The sequence below is a fragment of the Chelonoidis abingdonii genome, chromosome 1 (assembly GCF_003597395.2).
Source record: "Chelonoidis abingdonii isolate Lonesome George chromosome 1, CheloAbing_2.0, whole genome shotgun sequence".
Classification (NCBI taxonomy): domain Eukaryota; kingdom Metazoa; phylum Chordata; order Testudines; family Testudinidae; genus Chelonoidis; species Chelonoidis abingdonii.
Genome location: NC_133769.1, coordinates 278003879 through 278028174, shown reverse-complemented (window position 1 = coordinate 278028174; position 24296 = coordinate 278003879). Strand labels below are relative to the sequence as shown.

The 24296-nt window shown below is 42.8% G+C and overlaps 1 protein-coding gene across 2 annotated transcripts in view; it reads left to right on the top strand.

Annotated features, from left to right (window-relative positions):
• The window catches only part of GPC5 (glypican 5), a 1062966-nt gene that overhangs the window by 195794 nt on the left and 842876 nt on the right, over positions 1-24296 (top strand). For both annotated transcript variants that reach the window (XM_075061528.1, XM_075061527.1), the window contains exon 3: positions 14022-14716. In XM_075061528.1, coding sequence (XP_074917629.1) covers positions 14022-14716 — 695 coding nt within the window. The remainder of the gene's footprint in view (positions 1-14021; positions 14717-24296) is intronic.

Here is a 24296-nt window from a genome sequence, read left to right as displayed (position 1 = left end):
GGTGTCCCTAGCCTCTGTTCATCAGAGAATGGAGATGGATGGCAGGAGAGAGATCACTTGATCATTCCTGTTAGCTTCACTCCCTCTGGGGCACCTGGCATTGGCCACTGTTGGTAGACAGATACTGGGCTAGATGGACCTTTGGTCTGACCCGGTACAGCCGTTCCTATGTTCTTATGTTCTTTTGCTCAGTTCTCCCAAACTTGTTTTCCAAAGATACCCCCATTCACACATCTGTGATGGCCTGAATCCTCCTCCTATTATGCGAGTGATACAAAAATGGCTCCTCTTTAGCTAGGATGGGGAGAGAGAGTCTGACAGATGCCCTGAATATTGGGAGAGGGTTGCTATGGTGAAAGTGAACACAGCCTCCTCTACTCTGGGAAGCCTGTAATGAGTCAGAGCAGCCCCAAATGGGGAGTTGCTGGCTGAGTAAGATAGATGGCCATGAGTTACGGTGACTCATTCCTTACTCAGTTCTCTATCTGTGGGTTAAAATGAAATGTAAAGCTGTTTTTCCCCTGCAGAAGCCACAAGAGATCAGGGCCGGCTTTAGGAAGTGCAGGGCCCAATTCAAACAGTTTTGATGGGGCCCCGGCAGGGATGACCAAAAAAAACCCCACACATGTAAAAAAAAAAATGCTGGACTTGTAGTCACTGGGCAGTTCTCTGAGTCTTCGGCAGCGCTTCGTCGATGAGTCCTTCACTTGCTCCAGGTCTTCGGCGGCACTGAAGGACCCACCGCCGAAGACCCAGAGCAAACAAAGGACCCGCTGCTGAAGTGCCGCCGAAGACCTGAAGTGCCGCCAGGTGAGTAAAAATTAAAAAGGCGTCTCTAGCTAGGGAAGGGATTCTCACTGGGTGCACGGCCCTCTTAGGCTTGGGGCCCGATTCGGGGGAATTGGTGGAATAGGCCTAAAGCCGGCTTGCAAGAGATTTATAATTTATTGTCTTATAGTAAGATCAGTGGATGTCCATTTTGATTAGAGGATCCATGCCTTTTTAGTCATCATTCAGTGATAAGATTTGAGACAACCCAACTTCCACAAGGGATTACATAACTATTTATGGATATTACAAACCATTAATCATTTAATATCCTTGAGTTTGTGTGTAAACTCATGTACCACTATTTATAACTAGTAATTCTGAAACAGCTGCCAATGTTCAAAAAGTTAAAATAACAAATTTAATAATGGAATAATACAAACATTATGACATTTAGATATTTAGTGAGGCTGTTTGATTAATTCATCTGTGTTAGCAAAGATACTGTTGCCTTTACTAAATTTTCTTGAATTTACACCTAATATTTTCCTCTCTCAATTTCTATTTTCTATAATAAGCTATATTAATTTTCTGATCGAGAAAAAAATTGTAGGAGATATTCTGTCACTACTCAGTAATGTATATGTTTGTGTAAATAATATTGAGCTAAGTTTTCAGTTTCAAAGTTTTCAGTTTTTTCCTCAGTTGCTCAATTTTGATAAGTAAATTGCGTGTTCAATTAATTTTTGATATCTTGGCAAATAAAAACATCCAAGGAGGAGAAGTTACCAAGAGCAATTCCAGATAAGGAAGGACCAGATACATGTCATTTGGGTCAATCCGTTAGTTCCTCCTGGTAGATTTCACTCCACAGAAATGTTGTGGTATATGCTGAATCAATAGTGTTGAACTGGATCAATTTGAAGTGTATGTTAATTGAGATTAATTTTAGTGAATCCCATGGAATTTCTGCTGGCACTTATCCTTTAGATCCCTGTCTCATCTAACGTTCACAGGCAATGCCTGAGTGAGTTAATTAATTATGATCATTTATGTGTCTTGGGAATAATATTCTTCCAATTCATCTTTGCTGCTTTGATAAATGGTATGGGGCTCACACACTAGATATGGCACCTCATACTACTTCATGGCTGGGAATATTTATGCAGTTTAGGTTTTTTCCAAGAGTAATTTTCCTGTAACATGTATTTTAAAAATTCTAAATGCATTATTTTGGACAGATCTGGCACTTATTACAGGCTTTTGTTTTCCTAAGCTGCAAACTTGAGCTGAGATTTGTGTACTCAAAATTCCCTTTGACCAGTAGGAGTTATGTGTATGCCAGACATGCATGATTGGACCATATCTCTAGATGACAGCTTGACACCCAAGATTATTTGGACTGTCCATAAGCAGAAGTAAAACACATTAGAGTGCTCAGCAGCAAATGTCTCTAGTGAAACACTGCTAGACTCAGGCTGTTCCATATGATCAGTTTGAGGTTTCAAGTCTGAAAACATCCACAGCATTATTTAGATATTAGAATTTAGTTTATTTTTTAATGCTCTTCTTTAAGGTGTGGTATTTGGGTTAGATCTAATGGGTTAATTCTGATTTTTTGTATACGCTGTAAATTCTTTTGTCAAAGGCTCAGAGTGTTCTTAATGGTTTCTGGGAGAGCTTTAACCCAGTTTTTGTGGCTGTAACTTGCATTAGTTATATATTGGAGATTGGCTGAGTGCTTATTCATTTGCTGTGTACAAAATTAGATGTTGGACTGGTGCCAAATTGCAATACAGTGTAACTGACTGACCCATTAGTAATAATGAAACTGGAATCTGTCAGAGCACCTTTGTGTAATATTATTTTTTCCAGTGTAAAGTCTCAATATTTAGAGCATAGATCACTTTATTTAATAACAAGTGCAGTGGATTAAACTCTATTAAGCAAAAGAATGGGTAAGCTTTGAAAAAGGGGCAAGAATTTTGAGAAATCTAGTCATCATTTTAATGTGCCGTTCTACTAACCATAAGGATAAGAAATTTGCTCCAAAAATCTGTCCTCAACTCCCACCCCAAGATATACAATTGGAAAACACAACCTATTGGGATGTGGATTAGAGGTACAAATATTTAAAGACTTTCAGTGCCCATTTAGGGCCAAATGCAACTTCCAGTGTAATCAATGTGAATATTTCATGAAAGTTGGATTGGGCCCAGGAAGAGGAGCCAGGATGGTCTCATGCCCCAATTGTAAAAGTTTGTTTTATATATAGACAAGGCAGAAATTGCTTCATATGAGCATATCATTTGTACTATTAATGGTAAATCTGGAGGGATTATTTCTTACATTATCTTAAAAAGAAGTGCAAATGAGAGGTGGTGAAGTGATGTAGCAGTCCAGGATGCTGTTTTTGTAAGTATTTGTTTTTTGTTGCTTGTCAATAGCTTGTAGTTCTCATATTTAGTTTTGTATCTAGTTTTAAAATCAGTAAAGACATTTGTTTTTAAAGCTATGGTTTGATTACTTCTTTAGGGAGAGAGAAGAAACATGCTATTATAATGTCTTTGTAATTCTTGCAGTTATAAGTAGCTCTCTGAGATAAACAAATTAAAAAGAATAAATGAGAGGTTACACTTACTGTAAAACAAATAATTTGTAAAATGATAAACCATTTTTTATGGTATATACTAATCACATGTGCTACATATGCAGATATTAACAAGAACATAACTTATCTTCATGTGTTAACATGAACAATCAATTCAAAATTATTAGAATCCACCCATAATAAACAATAAAACAATTTACCAAATTACTTAATTTTGTCCTGTTTGTATTATATGTTTTGTCGAGTCTTCTATTTTCTGTTGCTTCCTGGCACAGATATAAAATGAGAAATTGGTATGCTTTCCGACAGTTTAAACAGCTAATAATATCTTTGTATTAAAGTTGAACAAATGCTCTTTTCATGGTAGGTACAAATGTGAAAATCACAAAGTAAGTTCTTTTGAAAAAATACATTTAATAACTGTAAAAAGGCAGCTTTTCATGCTCATCTTTGTTGTATTAGTGATGTTTTTTATATACATTTGGATTTATATGGATTATATACTCACCAGTTATTTTATGTGGGTGAATAATTTCTGAAGTTTGATGTAAATCAGAATGCGGAGTATTATAATATGCAGAACCCCATTACTATAGATCTGATATACTCATAGTATTGATCAGGAATAAATTGACTTAATTGCCGTCTTGCCTCTGAAAGTGTCATGAATGACACAGATTGTCATTGTGAAATGTTCACAGGTACTGTTCCATATCACAGGTAAACGTAGGTCTTCTACTTCTCCATTCTTCACGTGTCAGGTATTATCACGTGCTGCTTAGAAAAGGGCAAATGGTCAATAAGTCATGCAAGTTTGTGCATTCATTCACTTATGGATTGCAGGGGCAGTAGAAATGTAATTCAGTCTTGAAAGTTTGTTGTTTAGAACTACATTGTAAAAAATCTATTGATTATCTATGTACAACATGATTTATTCTTTTATTTAATGTTTCTGCTTTTAGCAATAGAGTACTGCTGCCTTGAATTGTCATAGCCATTTTAGATTATTATTTTATGTTTTTATCTATGAAAGAATAATAATGAAAAATTAGAAATGGGTCATAAAATCTCTGTACTATGTCATTCTAAAGAGGTTACTATTACATCATCATTTTACTAACATTATCTCCTGATAGGAATTTTATCTAAAGTATTGGTAAGGTTCCTGTAAAAGACTGAGAATATGAACTTTTGAAAATAGCCACCTTCTTAGAAGACTTCAATGTATCTTATGGTTTATTTTATTTAAACAGACTGAAACAGGAATCAGCTTGATTCCCCCCTCACCTCATTAGTGTGTCTGTTATGCACTTTAAATTTAAAGAACCTAGTTCAGTGAGTGTAGATAACATATCTTAGGGTTTGGCTACACTTGCAGGTGTGCAGCGCTGGGAGTTAAAGCTGTCTTCGTACAGCTGTGTAGGGAAAGCACTGCAGTGTGGCCACATTGACAGCTACCAGAGCTGCAGTGTGGCCACATTTGCAGCATTTGCAGTGGTGTTGGGAGTGGTGCGTTATGGGCAGCTATCCCACAGAGCATCTCTTCCCATTCTGGCGCCATGGGTTGTGGGTGGAGGGTGCGAGTCATTCTGCTTCCTGTCCCAATGCCCCGTGATTCATCGCTTCACATCCCAGCAATCTCTGTGTTTCCCTCAATGTTTGGCGCCATCTTGCATCTTTCAATGGTTTCTGTGCAGCACAATTCTGTGTTCCGTTTCGATCTGCGCGAAATGGAGCCCGAACTGCTAAGGAATATGCTGATGAGTCCCGCCAGCACATCACATTTGGCAGTTGAGCTATTCCTTAAGATCCAAAGTGACAATGAGGAGTCCGACGATATCGATTCGCCTGACGCGCGTGACACTAAATTGCTTGTGGCATTCACAGACATGCTCAGCACTGTGGAACGCCACTTTTGGGCTCAGGAAATAAGCACTGAGTGGTGAGATCACATCATCATGGAAGTCTGGGATGACAAGCAGTGGCTGCAGAATTTTCGGATGAGAAAAGCCACTTTCATGGGACTGTGTGAGGAGCTCATCCCCACCCTGTGGCGCAAGGACACAAGATTGAGAGCTGCCCTGCCGGTGGAGAAGCGGGTGGCTATTGCAGTCTGGAAGCTGGCAACTCAAGACAGCTACAGATCGGTCGGAAACCAGTTTGGAATGGGAAAGTCGACTGTTGGAATCGTGTTGATGCAAGTTTGCAGGGCCATTAATCACATTCTGCTAAGAAGAACCAAGACTCTGGGGAACATGCAGGACATTGTGGATGGCTTTGCACAAATGAGTTTCCCTAACTGTGGAGGGGCGATAGATGGGACACATATTCCTATTCTGGCACCACCCCACCTAGCATCCCAGTACGTTAATCGGAAGGGGTATTTCTCTATGGTTCTCCAGGAGCATGTGGATCACTGTGGGCATTTCATTGACATTAGCGCAGGCTGGCCTGGAAAGGTGCATGATGCATGCATCTTTCGGAACATTGGCCTGTTCAGGAAGCTGCAGGCCGGGACTTTTTTCCCAGACGGAAGATCACAGTAGGGGATGTCGAAATGCCCATTGTGATCCTTGGAGACCCCACTTACCCGTTAATGCCGTGGCTCATGAAACCGTACACAGGAAGCCTTGACAGCAGCAAGGACCGGTTCAACTACAGGCTGAGCCAGTGCTGAATGACTGTGGAGTGTGCTTTTGGCTGTTTAAAGGGGCACTGGCGATCTCTGTATGGGAAGCTGGACTTGGGGGAAAGCAGCATCCCCGCGGTTATATCCGCGTGCTGTACCCTCCATAATATTTGTGAAGGGAAGAGTGAAGATTCAGTCAGGCATGGACCTCCGAGGTTCAACACCTGGAGGCTGAATTTGCACAGCCAGAGAGCAGGGCTACTAGAGAGGCCCAGCACAGGGCTGCAAGGAGTAGGGATGCCTTGAGGGAGGAATTTGAGGCTGAAAACCAACAGTAATGTTTGGTGCCTTGCATATGAGTGAAGTGCAGTGGCTACAATGTTAGTAGGAATCTGCGTTTCCTAAGCTGATTTGCAGTGCCTATTTCTTTCTTGGTCTAAGATATCTTTGACTTTCTGCAATAATAAAGAGTCTTTTCAAAGCCAAGAATTCCTTTATTGTAAAGAAAATTACTTTATTGACAGACACACAACTTTTTGGGAACCTAAAAGGGCAAGGGGGTGGAATGAGGAACTGTACAGTCACAGGTTGAATATGTCCTGTATGGAGTGCTGTGCAATGGCTGCTGCACTTCAGGATGGCTATACTGCATGGTGTGGGGGGTTGAGTGCAGAGGGTAAGGGTCATAGTTCTCTGGGCTGGTTGGTGAACGTACAGGTGTTGGAGGCAACTGGTGGTGGTAAGAACCTGGATGCTAGGGAAGGGGGTTTTGAGCTGACATGGGGGCACAAGGGAAAGAGCTTTGGGAGAAGGGCAGCGGGAGGGGCGGGCACGCTAGTGCTCTGCCTGCATGGTTACGAGTGCCTGGATAGAGTCTGCTTGGCGCTCCAGGATCCTTATCAGCTGCTTTGTGCTTTTCTTCCTCTGCGCTGCGTTTTTCTGGTGGATCCTGCTTTCCCTTTCCCTCCAGTCCTGCGCTTTTTGATTCTTCGTGAGAGATTGCTGCATAGCTTTTTGCAGCATGTCTTCTTTGCTTTTCGCGGCTTCTTCTGGAGGTTTTGTAGGCTCTCAGCCAGTGATAACATGGACAGCCAAGATCTCAAGGTTGCATCTGTAAAGCCAAAATGCAACACTTAATAGAGGCAGCATTGTTTACACCAGACAGAGTTATTCCCCCACAGTAACAGTCTTCACAGTAGAATAACTTTCCCATACCAAAGAGAGCACACATAACCCATGGGAGCCCCGAAATGATGAATAAGGGGGACTGGTTCAGGGCTGTACTGGGGTTTCTGTGCGTTGGGGAAAACAAACAGCTGCAAGGGGCACCTACACTGAATACCATCCCAACATTTTCCACAGGAGGTTATCCTGGAAGATATCTCGCTGCTGCAGGTAACCTGGGAAGCACGGGAGGGTCTTCTACTGCTATGCGGATTCTGCCCTGGCCACTATGCAGCTTCCTGTGTCTTGCAATGGTCTCCCCACCCCTCGCGGGACAGTGGTGCTTCTGCGTTAGCTTGACTGGGACAAGGACCACAGTGGCTCTCCCAATAAACTTGCGCATGCTCTGGCTGAAACTTTTGAAGAGATTACCGAGGCCGATTACCGCGACGTGATAGACCACATCAATGCGCTGTTCCGCATCTAGGCATGCATGCATGCATGCATGCAGCCCTAACCCTCCCTCCTCTCCCAAAAAATTTCCATCCTGAAAGCAAAAGTCGCTTACCGGGAACCCACTCCTCTGTTTGTCCTCCACCAAGTATTGGACTTGCTGTGACTGGCTACCTTCCTCCTGGCTTGAGAAGAGCTCCTGGCTGCATGCCTCCTGGGACTCTGGGGTGTCTCCCCCACCCCACTACCCTCACTCTCGCTTTACGTCTCCTCCTCCCCCCGCTCTGAAGTGTCCATGGTGGTCCTCAGAGTGGAGGTAGGGTCACCCCCAAGTATCGCGTCCAGCTCTTTGTAAAAACAGCAGTTCATGGGGGCAGCGCTGGAGTGGCGGTTTCCCTTGCAGGCTTTGCAGTAGGCACTCTGCAGCTCCTTCACTTTAACCCTGCACTGCTGTGTGTCCCGGTCACGGCCCCTTTCCAGCATAGCCTTTGATACCTGCCCAAAGGTATCATAATTCCTACGGCTGGAGCGCAGCTGGGACTGCACAGCTTCCTCCCCCCAAACACTGATGAGGTCCAGCAACTCGCCATTGCTCCATGCTGGGGCTTGTTTGCCGCATGGAGGCATGGTCACCTGGAAAGATTCACTGATTGCATCCACACCTGGCTGAGCAAACAGGAAGGGGATTTTTAAAACTCCCAGGGCATTTAAAGGGCGGGTCTGATGGTTGGTCACCTGAGGCCAGGGCAGTAGAATTCGAACTGATGAGCAGAGTGACTGAACAGGCATTCTGGGATACTTCTGAATACCTCTGGAGGCCAATAACAGCGCTTTTGGTGGCCACACGGGCAGAGCAGTGCTGCATCAGCAGCGCTATAGTCGTTATTCCCCAGGTCGAGGTGGAGTACAACCAGCGCTGTAGCCAGGGAGACACAGCGCTGTATGTGCCTTGCAAGTGTGGACGGTGAGTGAGTTGCAGCACTGTAAAGCCACCACCAGTGCTGCAACTCTCCAGTGTAGCCAAGCCCCCAGCATAGTTGAATGCATTTTTAGAGAGAAAGATGAGTATTATTCACATATAAAACTGAATAGAAAAGGCAGCGGATGAAATTTCCTCTGTCTGAAGTAGGCAATCTGTCTAGTTTTTATGGGAGGGTTAAAGAAAAAAGGTAGAATTAACACATCTTTCCTCAGTCTTCTGGAGAATGATCAGAGAGATTAAGCTGACCAGAAATACTAGACCTGTACTATAATCGGACCTTAAATTAGGGAAACTTGACACATTTTTAATGGGAAAAGGAAGGTGTCTTGTACAATAATGATCAGTTCATATGGAATGTATTAACACATCTTCTCTGTAATCATCTTTTTTTTATTAAGGACTTGATCCAAAGCCAGCTAAAGTTAAAAAAAAAATTCCATTGACTTTAACGGACTTTGGACCAGGCTCCAGTCTCCTTTATTTCTATACATAAATAATTAATTCTCAGAGGTGCTGAATCTTGGGCTTCAGGTCCAATTTAGGCTGATTACTCTATTATTTCTTGGGTTTTTATGGTGGTGAGTCACTGACTAAATTCAAAATACTCTTCACAATAACTGTCAGACATAATTTGGCAAGATCTGATTCTTATAGTTTTTAATGTGGGTGATTTTACAACTATTGATTTGATCTGCATATTTTCCTTTTATTTTTAGGCAAAAAGAACAGGAGTACTTGTGGCACCTAAGAGACTAACAGATTTATTTGAACATAAGCTTTCGTGGGCTCCAGCCCACTTCATCAGATGCATAGAATGGGACATATAGTAAGGAGATATATATACACATACAGAGAACATGAAAAGGTGGGAGTTCCCCTACCAACTCTAAGAGGCTAATTAATTAAGATGAACAATTATCATCAGGAGAAAAAAAAACTTTTGTAGTGATAATGACAAGAAGGTGTGAGGATACTAAAGGTGGGGAAATAGATTCAATGTGTGTAATGCTCAGCCATTGCCAGTCTCTATTCAAGCATAAATGATGGTATCTAGTTTGCATATTATTTCAAGTTCAGCAGTTTCTCGTTGCAGTCTGTTTCTGAAGCTGTTCTTTTTGTGGATACAGACTAACGCGGCTGCTACTCTGAAACCTGTCTTTATTTTTAGGGAGAGCCAGTTTCAAAAATAAATATGATAAAAGAAAACTATAATAAGGATTTGCCAGGCTAAATTGAAATATGTGGGACAAATCAAGTTCCTTCTAAGACTTTTCTTTTGTGGCTATATGGAATATTTAGTAGCAAGATTCTAGCTTTCTTATTGACTAAAAACCCAATAATTTCAGATGTTAACTTTTAGATAGTTCCTCAGTAGGTAAAATGGGTTGTCTGCTAATGTTCTTTCACTTCTGTACATTTTCGCCAAGGTTCCCATAGGTTTGTAAACTCCTCATTTGTATTTCCTGAACTGAGCTTTTTATGCAGATCTAGAGGCTGGGGGGAAGACCACAACACACCAATGGTATTTGTTTTGTTTTCGAAAGAACCAAGTTTTCATTCTCCTTACCTGCAAATCACGAAGCAAGATGGGACTGAATAGTTTGTTTTAGAACTCGTAACTGTTCATGTCCACTAATGCAAAAATGATACATTATATGAAAGGGTCCTGGTAGAAACAGCAATAAGAAACCAATCTCCTTATTTAAAACCTTAAAGGTTATGTCCCCGAACACGTTGTGGTAAGTAAAGGGGGAATAGCTCCCTTTGATGGACACACACCCAGCTAGTTAGCTGTAAAATCCCTCTTAGTAGCTGTTCATTACTTGCTCTACCTGGAATGGGTTAAAAAGTCCCCCAGGTAAAGAAAAAAAATTGGCACCTGACCAAAAGAGCCAATGGGAAGGCAGAACTTTTTTAAAATTGGGAAAGGAATTTTCCCTTTGTCTGTTGTTCTCTGGGATGCAGGGACACAGACAGTAATACTGTAACCAGCTTTAAGCCAGGTCTGATTATAGATTATCAATTCATACCTTGAACCTACTTATCTGGAGCCTCAGATATGTAAGTAAAATTAGAGAATGTCTAAAAAGACGTGATTAGGGTTATTTCTTTTATTTCTTATTGGCATGTGGACTTCTCTGTGCTAACCCCAGATGCTATTGTTTGCTTGTGATCTTTAAGCTGAATCCCCCCAAAAGCTATTTTGGGTGCTTGATTTTTGGAATTGCTCTTTTAAAATCGAGCAAAAGCCTATTTTCCAGATGTATTTTCTTTCTTTTTCTTTTTAATAAAATTTACCTTTTTTAAGTACAGGATTGGATTTTGGTATCCTAAGAGGTTTGTGCATGTTGTTTGATTAGCTGGTAGCCACAGCTAATTTCCTTTGTTTTCTTTCTCAGCTCTTCTCCAGAGGGGAAGGTGGGGCTTGAGGGTACCCTACAGGGAGGAATTCCCAAGTGCTTCTTCCTCGGTTCAAAGGGGGTTTTTGCATTTGGGTGGTGGCAGCGTTTTCCAAACCAAGGTTAGAGAAAAACTGTAACCTTGGGAATTTAATACAAGCCTGGGGTGGCAAGTATTAATTTTTAAAATCCTTGTGGGCTCCACTTCTGCACTCGGAGTGACAGAGTGGGGATTCAGCCTTGGCACATGTAGATGAAAGAGGCTTTATCATTTTACCCTATAAGTTATTCAGATAATGGAGACTTCCTGTTCTAAAGGGTCAGATATTGTTGAAACTAGTATGGAGGTATGTTGTGTCCCTGGGCTATATGGCCTTGTGTGATTATATATACTGCTGTGTATGCAAGCATATTTCATTGGGTTGGCTAAGAATATGAACTAGGAGAGCCTGATATCTCTTTCCATTCTGTAAATTGACACCAGAGATTGGCAGTGAGATTGCTCCCTCATTCCAGTAGAGGGAAGCATCCTTTCTTCAGTTCCCAAGGTTATTTGTTAGGCAGAGACATGGATGTGATATTTTATTGCAGTTAGAGAAATATAGACTGTATTTTGAAAAAGCAAATAAGAAAAAATGTCCAGTATCAAGTGTTCTAATTTCAAGAATGGTTTCTTCTATGGTACTAATAGATTTTTTCCCTCACTGTTAAAGCAATTAAAGCATAGTCAATACTTGTTCACCTGGCCCTAAGGCAGACCACTGTCTTCAGTAACATGCTACTTTCCTAGTAGAGAGCTCTGGCATGGGGATGGGGGCAGAGTTGTCATTGGTTGGGATACATAATGTTAGGTACAGAGAAAGATAGACCCTGGGTAGTTGACAGCTTGAAACCTCCCAAGGGACAGTTATTCGGTGTGATGGCTTGGAGCCATCAGTTTCACATATTATGTATTGTGCCATTAATGATGCCTACGTAATAACTTTATTTATATACAACCCTTTTCTCAAAATGGTGAGGGTGCTGTACTGCAGAATAAATTCAAATACAATATAATAAAACATGCTAAATTTTCACCCTTTTAAAATACAAATAGTTAAAAACAAATGAGTGGGTCAAATTTTAGAAATGTGAAGACAGTGATTGAACAGGAGTGTGATAAATAAAAGGTCAAGCGTGGCTATTCTAAACACCTTTGGGAAGAAATTAAAACTTTAACATGTTTTTTGAAGTGGGATAAAATGGAGATGGATTTGGGGGGAAGCAAATTACATGTCATAGGTCCCAGTGCAGTAAAAACCTTGATTCTCTGTCAATGTCAGATATAGTGGCAAAATTCTAAGCACTGGGTACTGTGGGAGTACAGAAATCCATCATTAAAAGGCATGAGTAGTAGGCCACAGAGTTTGGAAAGCCAACTGTAAAGGGCTTTTAAAAGCAAGTGTGTCAGTTTAAAGTTAATCTGCCAGTTTCTAGGCAGTCAGTGTAAACCTTGCACAGCAGCTCAAGACAGTGAGCAATTATGCCACTGTACTCTGAACAAGTTGCAAATGACTGAGTGGTACCACAAAGAGCTCATAAAGAGAGAATTCACCAACTGAGTTTTGTGGGTATGAGGGCATGTTTTGCTGTTCCAAATTTATCACAAGCTACATTCACTGACCAACAACCCCCCCCCCCCCCAAACCTTCTCATTAACAAGGAGTTAAGATTGCCCAGTGGTATTTTGTGCCCTTCCAAACATCAAGTTCAGTAAAACTTGAAACTTTGAAAATCAGGAAAGAGAGTTAAGGTATATGTCTGTGCAACTTTAACTCTGTGCTAACAAAGTAGAAATCAGTGATGCAGAGTTAGGGTATTTAGTGTAATTTGCTTATTTACAAAATGTATATGACTTCTGTTCACAGAAGTGGGTTACAAACTGTATACATGCTGTTTTCTTGCAGAAATCTTATGGCATCACTGCCCAATCACCAAGAAGCAACTCTTATCATCTAACTACTTAAACACACTGCTCTCTCTTCCAGTCCCAGCCCATGGGCTTTTCATCTGGGAAACCCCTAGTCCAAGGCTCCTCACCTAGGTTCAAGTGTTTTGAAAGGTGGTGTGGGCGTTAACCCTCCTTTTGTGAACCCACTGAACCTCAGAAAGAATTTGACTTCCCATTCACAGGAAAATACTTTAACCTACATGATCTTCTTACCTACTTTCAGAATTAGGTACTGCGTGGGTATTTTAACTCATTTTATCCGGGGTGCTTATACATCAATAAGGCATAACATGCACAACATTAGCATTTGTTCCCATAGCAATCGTCTTTTTGCTAGCATTGAGCCATATTCTGCAAAGTTCTGAGTGCTCTCAATGCTCATTGACCATTGCTATTGTTGGATTTATCAGCACAGTTTAAAAGTGTGCTTCAGATTGTACGTGCTGCACCTGCTCTTTCAAAAAGAAGACACATCTGTTTGCTCTGTAAAAGTTACATATTAATGAATAAAAAAACAGAAGAGCTGTTTCAAGTGTTCATTGCCATCTTTAACACCCCATTCTAAATGGTAGAGACTTTATTTCATTATTTGAAGTGGAATGAGTGATAATATTTCACTTACATTACAAATTGTGAAAGGTCTATTGAATGAATGGAGTGGGTGATCTAGTGTATCGAGACAGCTACTGCTGGTGTCTGATTTATTCTGCAAGTTAGTTACCATTCATTTGCCCTTTGCATTTGTTTATAAAATACATTATATCAGAAAAGTTGGTGTTTAATATTGTATATTTTAGTAGGATCCACAGTGTGCTAGGTACTGTCAATATACTAAGAAAGAGGGTTTATATGTCATTTAGAATGTATCTTCTTAAATTCTAGCCATTAATTGTTGCAATGCAAAAATATCTGTCATATAAGTGAAACACAAATTAAAGTAATATAATCCTTGTTAGATTCTTAAGTTTTTGCAGAAATGTGTAATCCTTTTTTACTCTAAAATATTCACCTCTTTTTTATTACAGAAACCTTTGAAATGCTTATCAGACAGGCTGAGAATTATACAAGCATACTTTTCTGCAACACATACAGAAACATGGCTGTCGAGGCTGCTACGGCCGTTCAAGAGTTTTTTACGGATGTGGGACTCTTTGTATTTGGCATAGACATTAGTACAGAAGAACTGGTGAACAGATTTTTTGACACCCTGTTCCCACTAGTCTATAATCATCTGATTAATCCTGGTCTGACTGACATTTCACTGGAATATTCAGAATGCATTCGAATGTCACAAAGAGATATCAGTCCTTTTGGTAATGTTCCAAAAGTAGTCATGGGACAAATGGGGAGATCATTGTTATCCACTCGTACTTTCTTGCAGGCCCTCAATTTAGGGATTGAAGTGATCAATACAACAGATCATTTGCAGTTCTCTAAAGACTGTAGCAGAGCCTTACTACGAATGCAATATTGCCCCCACTGCCAAGGAATGACTTTAAGTAAGCCATGTATGGGGTACTGCCTGAATGTAATTAGAGGCTGCTTGGCTAACATGGCAGAAATTGACCTTCACTGGCGGAGATATATTCAGTCATTGGAAGAGTTATCCAGTACAATGCATGGGACATATGACATTGAGCACGTACTTCTGAACTTTCACTCACTTGTTAATGATGCTCTGACACACGCTAGTATCAATGGACCAAAAGTAACTGAACAGGTAAGCAACTACCTATTTTCTTCCATGCTTATTGGAAACACAGCCCATGGAAACTAACTTAGAAAATTGATGGATATTTGATCATTGTTATACAAATTAACACAATGTTTGTGTCCAAAAAGGGCTTCATACAGCAAAACAGTTGTACAAATTTGTCAGTTTTTTCTTTAGTTATTCACGACTTGCTATTTTCTCAAATACTGTATTCACAACTATAACAGAATGAGGAGTCACCATTTTTTAGCATTTGGAGATTTTTTTTTTCAGGGTGAAAAGCTAGTTTTCCAGTTGTGGAATGAACTTGTAATGTTTACCAGAACCATCTAAACAGTTGAAGTGATAATGAAAAATGTTTCACGCTCATGAAACCACAACCTCATTTTTTGTAATCAGTTGTGTGAGAATTTCTTTATACAAATCAGTAGAAAACTCTATTTTACTTCAAAGTTTTTTGTCATTTTGTCCATTTAGCAGTTATACTTTTCAGTGCATTCACTGAATGGGCTTTACTGAGAATTCTACAACTGTTGAATAAACAAGAAAATCCTGAGTTCTGCTGAGTAAGAGTGAGTGCTGGAAAGGGTAATTAAGTTGGTGTTTTAAAATACTAATAAGCAAAAACTAAATTTCATGGTGAAAGCTAATTCCAAAGACTTTCTGCTTTTGTAAAAAATGCTAGGGGGTTAGGCAAATGAGTGCCAGATTTGGTTCATAATATTAAATGAATTGCCAGACCGGTGAAGATGTTTATTACTCTATCACATACATTGTAACAGGTTTGGAAATCTCATGGAATTTATACCATGATCGAAACCCCTTATTTTCATGGACTAGAAATATAAAATCTGATGTCTAATATATATCTAACTCTAAAGATGACAAGTAATAAACATCCCTTTTCTTTAGATGCCAATGATTTGTCTTCAACACCTATAGCCGTAGGTAGATTTGTTGGAATATTTTTGTTAGCATCAATGGAGTGTACATTTCATTTGCAACAAGTAGCACATCCTTCCTTGAGGACATTTCAGGGGAAGAGTAACTTGCATAAGAAGCTAACTTAGCTGTGAACACATGAAAAGTGAGTTTTGTTTTGTTTTTTTTTAATACCAGGGCATCAGTTAAAGCTAATGTAGCTGTGAATGTATGAGGCATATCTATGCCAACAAATGTTAACTCTTACTCTGTTATACTTATTCCCACAGTATGTTCTGTAAGTACACTTTCACCTATAACTTTCATGGGTGCTTCCATCATACTCTGCTCAACTACCATGGTGATGTGAGTAGCATAAGAACCTAGAATAGAAATAAATATATATATATAAAAAAAAAAATTCCCCTCTCACCCCTATGGGTGGTATGTGTCTTCCTCAACCTCGGGTCCTCTACCAGAGGCCTGGGAGTTTGAGGGTTCTGCGCAGTATCTTAGCTGTTCCTAGCACTGCCTCTCTAGTTCCTCTTTCAGGCCCTGGTACTTCTCCAGCTTCTCATATTATTCCCTTCTTCCTGATGTTGCTGTCACTTGGCACTGCTATATCTATCACCACCGCTGTCTTCTGGTCCTTGTCTATTACCACGATGTCTGGTTGATTGGCCAGTACCTGCCTGTCCGTCTGGATCTGGAAGTCCCACAGAATCTTAGCCCTGCTATTCTCCACAACCTTCTGTGGAATCTCCCATCTGGTCTTGGGAGGGTCTAGCCATACGCTGTGCAGATGTTCCTGTACACAATGCCAGCCACTTGGTTGTGCCGTTCAGTGTATGCTGTTCCTGCCTGCATCTTACATCCTGCCACTATGTGTGGACTGTCTCTGAGGCCTCTCTGCACAGTCTGCACCTTGGGTCCTCTCTAGTGTGGTAGACCCCTGCTTCAATGGATCTGGTGCTCAGTGCCTGTTCCTGTGCTGCTATGATCAGTGCCTCAGTGCTGTCTTTTAGTCCAGCCCTTTCCAGCCACTGGTAGGATTTCCAATGTCAGCCACCTCAGCTATCTGTCGATGGTACATCCCATGCAGGGTCTTGTCTTGCCATGGCACTTCTTCTGCTTGGTCTTCCTCCCATGTCTGCTGCTGCCTCAGGCATTCTCTCAGCAGCTCATCTTTGGGGCCATCTTACTGATGTACTCCTGGATGTTCCGGGTTTCGTCCAGGACAGTGGCTTTGACGCTCACCAAGCCCCGCCCGCCTTCTTTCCGGCTGGTATACAGTCTCTGGGTGTTGGACTTGGGGTGGAAACCTCCGTGCATTGTGAGGAGCTTCCGGGTTTTCACATCGGCAGCCTCCATGTCCTCCTTTGGCCAGCTCACTATACCGGCAGGGTATCTGATGACCGGCAGGGCGTATCTGTTGATGGCGTGGATCTTGTTCTTCCCACTGAGCTGGCTCTTCAGGACCTGTCTTATCCTTTGGTGATACTTGGATGTTGCTGTCTTCCTTGCCTCCTCATCGTGGTTTCCATGTGACTGTGGGACGCCCAAGGTACTTGTAGCTGGTCTGTATGTCTGCTATGTGGCCCGCTGGTAGTTCCACCCCATCAGTCTTGACTACCTTCCCTCTCTTCACTACCATCCGGCCACACTTCTCCAGTCCGAATGACATCCGATATCCTCACTGTAGATCCGCGTCAGGTGGATTAGCGAGTCGATGTCTCGTTCATTCTTAGCATACAGCTTGATGTCATCCATGTAGAGGAGGTGGCTGATGGTAGTTCCACTCCTGAACCTGTACCCGTATCCAGTCCTTGTGATTATCTGGCTGAGGGGTTTAAGCCTATGCAGAACAGCAGCGGGACAGTGCATCACCTTGGTATATGCCGCACTTGATGGCCACTTGTGCAAGCTGCCTTGAGTTGACTTCTAGTGTTGTCTTCCATAGTCCCATTGAGTTCTTGAGGAAGGTCCTTAGTGTCCTGTTGACTTTGTATAGCGCCAGACATTCACAGATCCACGTGTGCGGCATTGAGTCATAGGCTTTCCTGTAGTCAATCCAGGCTGTGCTCAGATTGGTCTGTCTAGACCTTGAGCGACTTGGGCGACTGCTCTATCTATGAGCAACTGTGTTTTTGAGCCTCTGGTGTTGTTCCAATGCCCTTCTGAGCTGTGCTCATGTACTGGCCCATGTGGTCCTGTAGCTTGGCAGCTATGATGCCTGATAGGACTTTCCATGTTGTGGGAGGCAGGTTATTGGCCGTAGTTGGCGGTTCTGTTCCCTTGCAGGGGTCTTTCATGATCAGCACTGTCCTTCCTTGTGTTAGCCAGTTTGGGTGGGAGCCTGCTGCTAGCAGCTGGTTCATCTGTGCTGCTAGGCGTTCATGCACTGCTGTTAGTTTCTTTAGCCAGTAGGTGTGGATCATGTCTGTCCAGGTGCTGTCCAGCTCTTCATGTTCTTGACCCGCTGCTGGATGTCTTCTACTGTGATGGTGACTGGTTTCTGTTCTGGGAGATTGCTGTGCTCTGTTCTCAGGTCCTGCAGCCACTTTGCACTGGTGTTATGAGTCTTCTCTTTCTCCCATATGTTCTTCCAGTACTGTTCAGTTTCTGCTGCTGGGCTCTGCTGTTATTGTGTTGTTGCACTGCAGTTGGGAGTACACCTTGGATGGTTCTTTGGAGAACAGGGGCATTTACTTTTTTGGCCTCTGCTTCTCTAGTGTATCTCCTTAGCCTGGTAGCCAGTGCTGTGAGCCTTTGTTTAGCAGTCTCTAGGGCTTCAGATGGAGTCAGGCCCTTGTATTTTTTTCAGTAGCCGAGTCTTATCCTTAATCTCTACACCCTTCTGTAGTTCCACCAGCTGACTAACTTCTCTCCGAGTCGCCTTGATCTTATCCTCCAACCTCATTTTCCAGGGTGGGTACATACTGTTGTTCTTCTTGATCGTGTAGCCAAGCATCTCCAGGATTACAGAGGCTGTAGCGTATACCAGTTCATTGGTTTGAGTTATGGTGGTAGTAGGGATTGTCATGAGGGCTCTATTGGCATCTTCTAACATACTATCTGATGGTACTTCTCCACTGAGCCTTGGTAATCGGTCTCGAGGATTGACTGTAGCTAGTTTCTCCATGATCTTATGCCTCATATCAGCTGCTGTGCTCTGCAATGGAGGGGGTGGCAGTGAAGTTTCAGCTTCAGGTGTGGGCTGCACATCCACTTGTTCTTCCAGATCTTCTTGAGTCTGGGATGTAATGTGGAGTTGGTCTATCTCAAGCTGTGAGAGAGCTTCCTCTTTTACTATGTTGAAGCGTTGGGTAACTAGCTGTTTCTCAGTAAGTGTGGATGTAGGTCTTTTGTCCATCCACAGTCCCCTCATACGTTTCATATATCCCCTCTCATTAGGTCTACTGTTGTAGTAGCATTCCATCAATTCCAGGTTCTCTTGTCTCATCCATGAATGGTTTGTTCCAGTAGCCCACTTATCGTCAGATTGTCCCGGTTCCTCAACATCTGGCGTGGACCTTTTTAATCCGGGCGACGTCCTAGCCGGCATGACTCTCCTAGTTCGTGTCACTCTCATATTTGAGGTAGGCAGGTGAAGCGTTAGGGGGTCTTTTTGCCCAAGGACCCCTACTGGAAAGTTGGGTACCAACCGGGATTTGAACCCCGGTCTCTTGTATCAAAGGGCGGTCTCCCGTATCAAAGGGCAGCGCTCTTAAGCGCTACACTATCCAGTCGCTATATATATTTAAGAGGATGGGCAGATCAATTTTTGGTTGGATGTAACTGTGGTATGGTGTGGTATCACCTCAGCTGCCAGTAATAATGCTAGGACTATCACAAACTCCCTCTCACTTGGTTTACCTGCTGCAGAATTGGCCTCTGCCCACAACAAAGCCTTATCTAATAGACTAGTGCCTGGTTCTCCTGCTCACTTCCATGGAATAGAGGGGAAAATAATGGCCTGACACATCTAAAGAGGGGGAAATAGTGGACTGTTGTCACTGGCTGCAGATTGCTGTGCCCTAACTACTGGGCTGTCATTCCCAGATGCCACTATAGGTATGTTAGTACTACAAAGGGAAACTTTATGGGGCTGAATATTTGAGGCTATTCAGAGTCCTTAGAAGAGCTGACTTACAAACCTGGCCCCTACCCGGCATTATAGAAGGAACACAGATAATATGGCCAGTTGAGTTAGTCTCTGAAGTACAACTGGAGGAAATATTACTTTGAAAGTGATAGCTAGAACATATGTAGATTTCTGAGATGAAGTTAGTGGCTGCCCAAAGATACCCTAGAGCTATCTTCATGATTCCCATCCAGCTCTCTGTGAAGTTAGACCCCTGACTGATGTCAGGCTCCTTCATCCTGGAAACAAATGGCTCTCAACAGCTTTGGTCAAAATTGGTCACTAGACATCGTTGAGAGGGGGTTCTCTATTGAGCTGTGGGAACAACTTTGTCCCATTCCTAATCTCAAACAGCCCATGGAAATGATAGGACATAAATGAAATCATCCATCACCTACTTCAGATCTTAGCCATACAGTCTGTTCCCCCATCCTATTTCTAGCCTCAGAAACTTGGGAACAGACAGACTAGAGCTCTATCTGAATAAATTGCTCGAAAAGGTTTATCTTCACACTCTCATTTTACTATCGCAAAGACAATTGCTCTATTTTTCTTGTGGATGATAGCTCTCCCACTCCTCCCAACTGCAATCATTACAGTTACCAAGACATATCCTCACTTACCTCAATTAATTTGGTGGCTGTTCACCTTTTCCACTGCTCCCAGGACCATACCAAAGATAGAAGGTTAGAGTGACAGCAATACTGATGCCATTTTGGCTGAAGAGTCTCTGCTCTAACCTACCATTGAACCTTTTGGTGTGTCTCTCAGAGTAGGTCTGCAACTGCAAAAAGTCAATTTTCCTCCAGCACCAGACTTGTTGAAAATGGATACTTAGTTGAAGTGATAACCCTTCGCATAGACCTTAAGAAGTGAACAAATATACCATGAACTTTGCACCAGCCATCAGAATAACTACCATGTTAAACAAGTTAAACATAGCCTTAAGTTCCCCATCTTCTTGTGTATGTGTATGCACAAGAGTTCAAGCAAAATAATCAATATCATATATGAAATAAAAGGAAAAGTTTTAAATAAATTCCAGCACGAACTGTTCTCTTAAAGCAACAACCTTTACTCTAGTCAGACAAGCTCAGAGAACACAACCTTGAAATCTCATTCTGCTCCTTACAACATCATCCAGATTGAACCACTGCAGGAAGTGTCATTATTTTTCCTATCCATTAAAGCAGACTTCCTTATAGCTACTGTCTCCTGTCAGATGAAAATTTCATTTTCATTTTACTGATTAAGACAGACAAGTAGTCCTCAAAACTGTCATAGCATTCACTCCCAAAATAAATTAAAGGCATACTCTTCATTCTATTAAACATCAACTCCAATCTCAGGGCAGAGAAGTAATGCATTGAGATCTAATAGGTGGCCACCTGGTCATCAATATATGCATTCACCAAATTCTACATATTGGTTATCCAGTCTTTAGCCAGTGCCTTTTTTATCAGCAGAAGTCTTTTCCACTCCAAAGTGCCCACAAGAAGAATGATATATACTGCATAATATTGTCTGTTGACTTGAGCTGTTAGCCAATGGTTATTGATAAGTTGTTTTCTTAAGGAGAAGAAATTACTTGAGTCAGGTATTTCTTTGGTGCCATCCAGTTTGTTATACACAGGGGTCAGCAACTTCTGGCACGCGGCTCGCCAGGGTGCTTCCAGTTTCTTTATCTGCCATATGCTTTATGTGTTCACTGTCCCAGGCCAATGGGGGCGGCAGGAAGTGCCACAGGCTGAGGGATGTGCTGGCTGTGGCTTCCTGCCTCCCGCATTGACCTGGGATGGTGAACTGCAGCCAATAGAAGCCGCGATCAGCCGAACCTGCCGACGCGGCAGGTAAACGAACTGGCCCGGCCCACCAGGGTGCTTACCCTGGCAAGCTGCATGCCAGAGGTTGCCGACCCCTGTTATACACAAAGTCCTGTTTCCCTGAACACAGTAGGAACAAACAACAGGAGGCAGTTTCCTTGCTGTCAGTTTTCAAGCCCGGCTTTCCAGTTAGCTCCACCAATCAATCCCCTAGACTCTTCATTTTCAGTCAGTCCCAGGTTACTCCTCTTATTCTCTCTGAGTTAGTTCTTGCTCAGGCTTTTCAATCTCATCCAATGCCGTGGGCAGTGGATTCTGTGGTATCAGCTATCTTACTCCATTAAGGAGCTGCAGCAGCACAGGAGCCAGCAAACAGAGCTGTAAACAGAGGAGTTGGAATGGGACTTCTGTTGGAGGAGAAGGTATTCGTAGCTATTTGTATTCATATGTGTGGAGGCTGGTAGGGGCAGTGTGCTGGGAGAGAAGCTGAGCCCTGATTAGGAGGTGGGGCTTCTCTGACTAGGGGCCTATAAAGGTAGCCAGTCAGGCAGTGGCATAGACAGCTGCAGTGGCACAGGAGCCAGCAAACAGAGGTGTAAACAGAGGAGTTTGAGTGGGCGTTTGGAGGAAGACTAAGAGGCAGGCAGAGGAACACACAAGCTACTGAAAGGAGTGTGCAGTGTTCTAGCAGTATCTTGGTGCTTGTTGGGGTTTTGTTTTGCTGTGGTGTTTTGGGTTGGTTTGTGTTTCCCAGATTTACAGGATTTAGTTGAGAAGCCTATGACAGATACAGAGGCAGCAATTGTAGTGACCCAAGCAGTGGAAGACACAGTGAAGATGACGGGATGTGGAAGCTGCGGCATGTACATGATCCTGGAGGGCGTACCTGAAAAGAGTTTTGTCTGCATGAAGTGCCACTTGATGGAGCTGATGGAAGAAAAGATCAGAGGATTGGAGATGCAGGTGGAAACTCTGGTCGAGTTTAGAAGGGGGTTTAAGCGGATGATGGAACAAAGACATGATGAGGCCGAAGGGAAAAGCTCAGATGGAAGCAGGACCAAAGAACTCTGAGGGGAAACTGCTGGGTGAGGAAAGTGGACGGTGGAAACATGTGACTAAGCGAACCAGGCAGAGGAAAAGACAGGCTAGTGAAGGAGCAATAGAGCTCAGGAACAGGTTTGCAGAGTTGGAAAATGAAGAAAGGGCACAGCAAGTGCTGGCCAGATGTGAGAGGGCAAGGAAGAAGAGAAGAGTTAGGATGCAGGAGGGGCTGAGGGCTCCGGCTGGGGCTGTGGGCTCTGTGGTAGGGCCTGGGGTGGGGGGGGCAGGCTCCAGGAGGGGGTTCAGGGCTGGTGAGGGGATTCGGGTGCAGGAGGGGGCACGGGGTCTGGGAGACAGTTAGAGTGCGGAAGGGGGTTCTGACCTGGGGCAGGGGTTTGGGGTGTGGGCCCTGGGAGGGAATTTGGGAGAAGAAGGGGGTTCCAACCTGGGGCAGGGAGCTCAGGATGCGGGCTCTGGCTAGGAGGCTCTTGACCAGAAGCACAGCAGGGCTAAGGCAGGCTTCCTGCCTGCCCTGGCTCTGCACTGCTTTCAGCAGCTCCCATTGGCCCGGAGCAGTGATCTGCTACCAGTGGGAGCTGCGATTTGCCAGACCTGTGGATGGGGCAGGTAAACACACCAGTTCGGCCTGCCAGGGGCTTTCCCTACACAAGCGGAAACCTCTTTTTGAGAAACCCTGGACTAGATCATAATGGTCCCTTTTGACCTTAAAGTCTGTGATTCTATGATTCTATGAATTGTTTCTTCCATTTAGTCTGAATGAAAATTGATAAGTATGCGCATTGGCTTCAGTGCAGACAGTGGTTGACAAAGGGATCAAAGACACACTTTTGAGCAGCCACAGATACCCTCCAGCACAACAATAATATTTTGGATGTCCAAAAGTCCTCCTTCCCACTGCTGTGAAAACTCCATTATAATGGATCTGTGTACCTGAGTACAGTGAAGAATAGGATAAGCTATCTGCGCTTAACTGAAAATGTCCTTACTTCAGCTAATAAGCTCCAGAGATCTGGCCCACATTGAAGACAAATATGTAATCAAGAATAGAGATGGAAACGCACATCCAAATATTTGAGTTTCTTTCATTATGGAGAATGAATGCTCAGCACAAGGACATGCTTTTTTTCTCAGGTATTATTTTAACACAATCTGTAATTTAGGAAAGTACAATTGAATTAAGCTCACTGTGGAACTTGTCTCAGTTGGAGAGATGTTTGGGGTGGGACATGTCTCTGTTGTCCGTGACTGATAAAATAAATAAAACTATTCGGAGATGTATCTATATCTCATAGAACTAGAAGGGACCCTGAAGGGTCATTGCGTCCAGCCCCTGCCTTCACTAGCAGGACCAAGTATTGATTTTTGCCCCAGATCCCTAAGTGGCCCCCTCAAGGATTGAACTCACAACCCTGGATTTAGCAGGCCAATGTTCACACCACTCCCTCCCCACAAGAATTGATTTTACCTCCAAACTCCAAGCACTCATTGTAATAGCTCTGTGGCACTTATTACTCATATAAAGGACATTTTCAGGTAATCACAGATGAATTTTCTTAATCAGATGTCAGCTCTGACATGAGGTTCCTAATACAGTGTGTTGGCATGGTCCCCTTATGGTAAACACAATTACTATTAA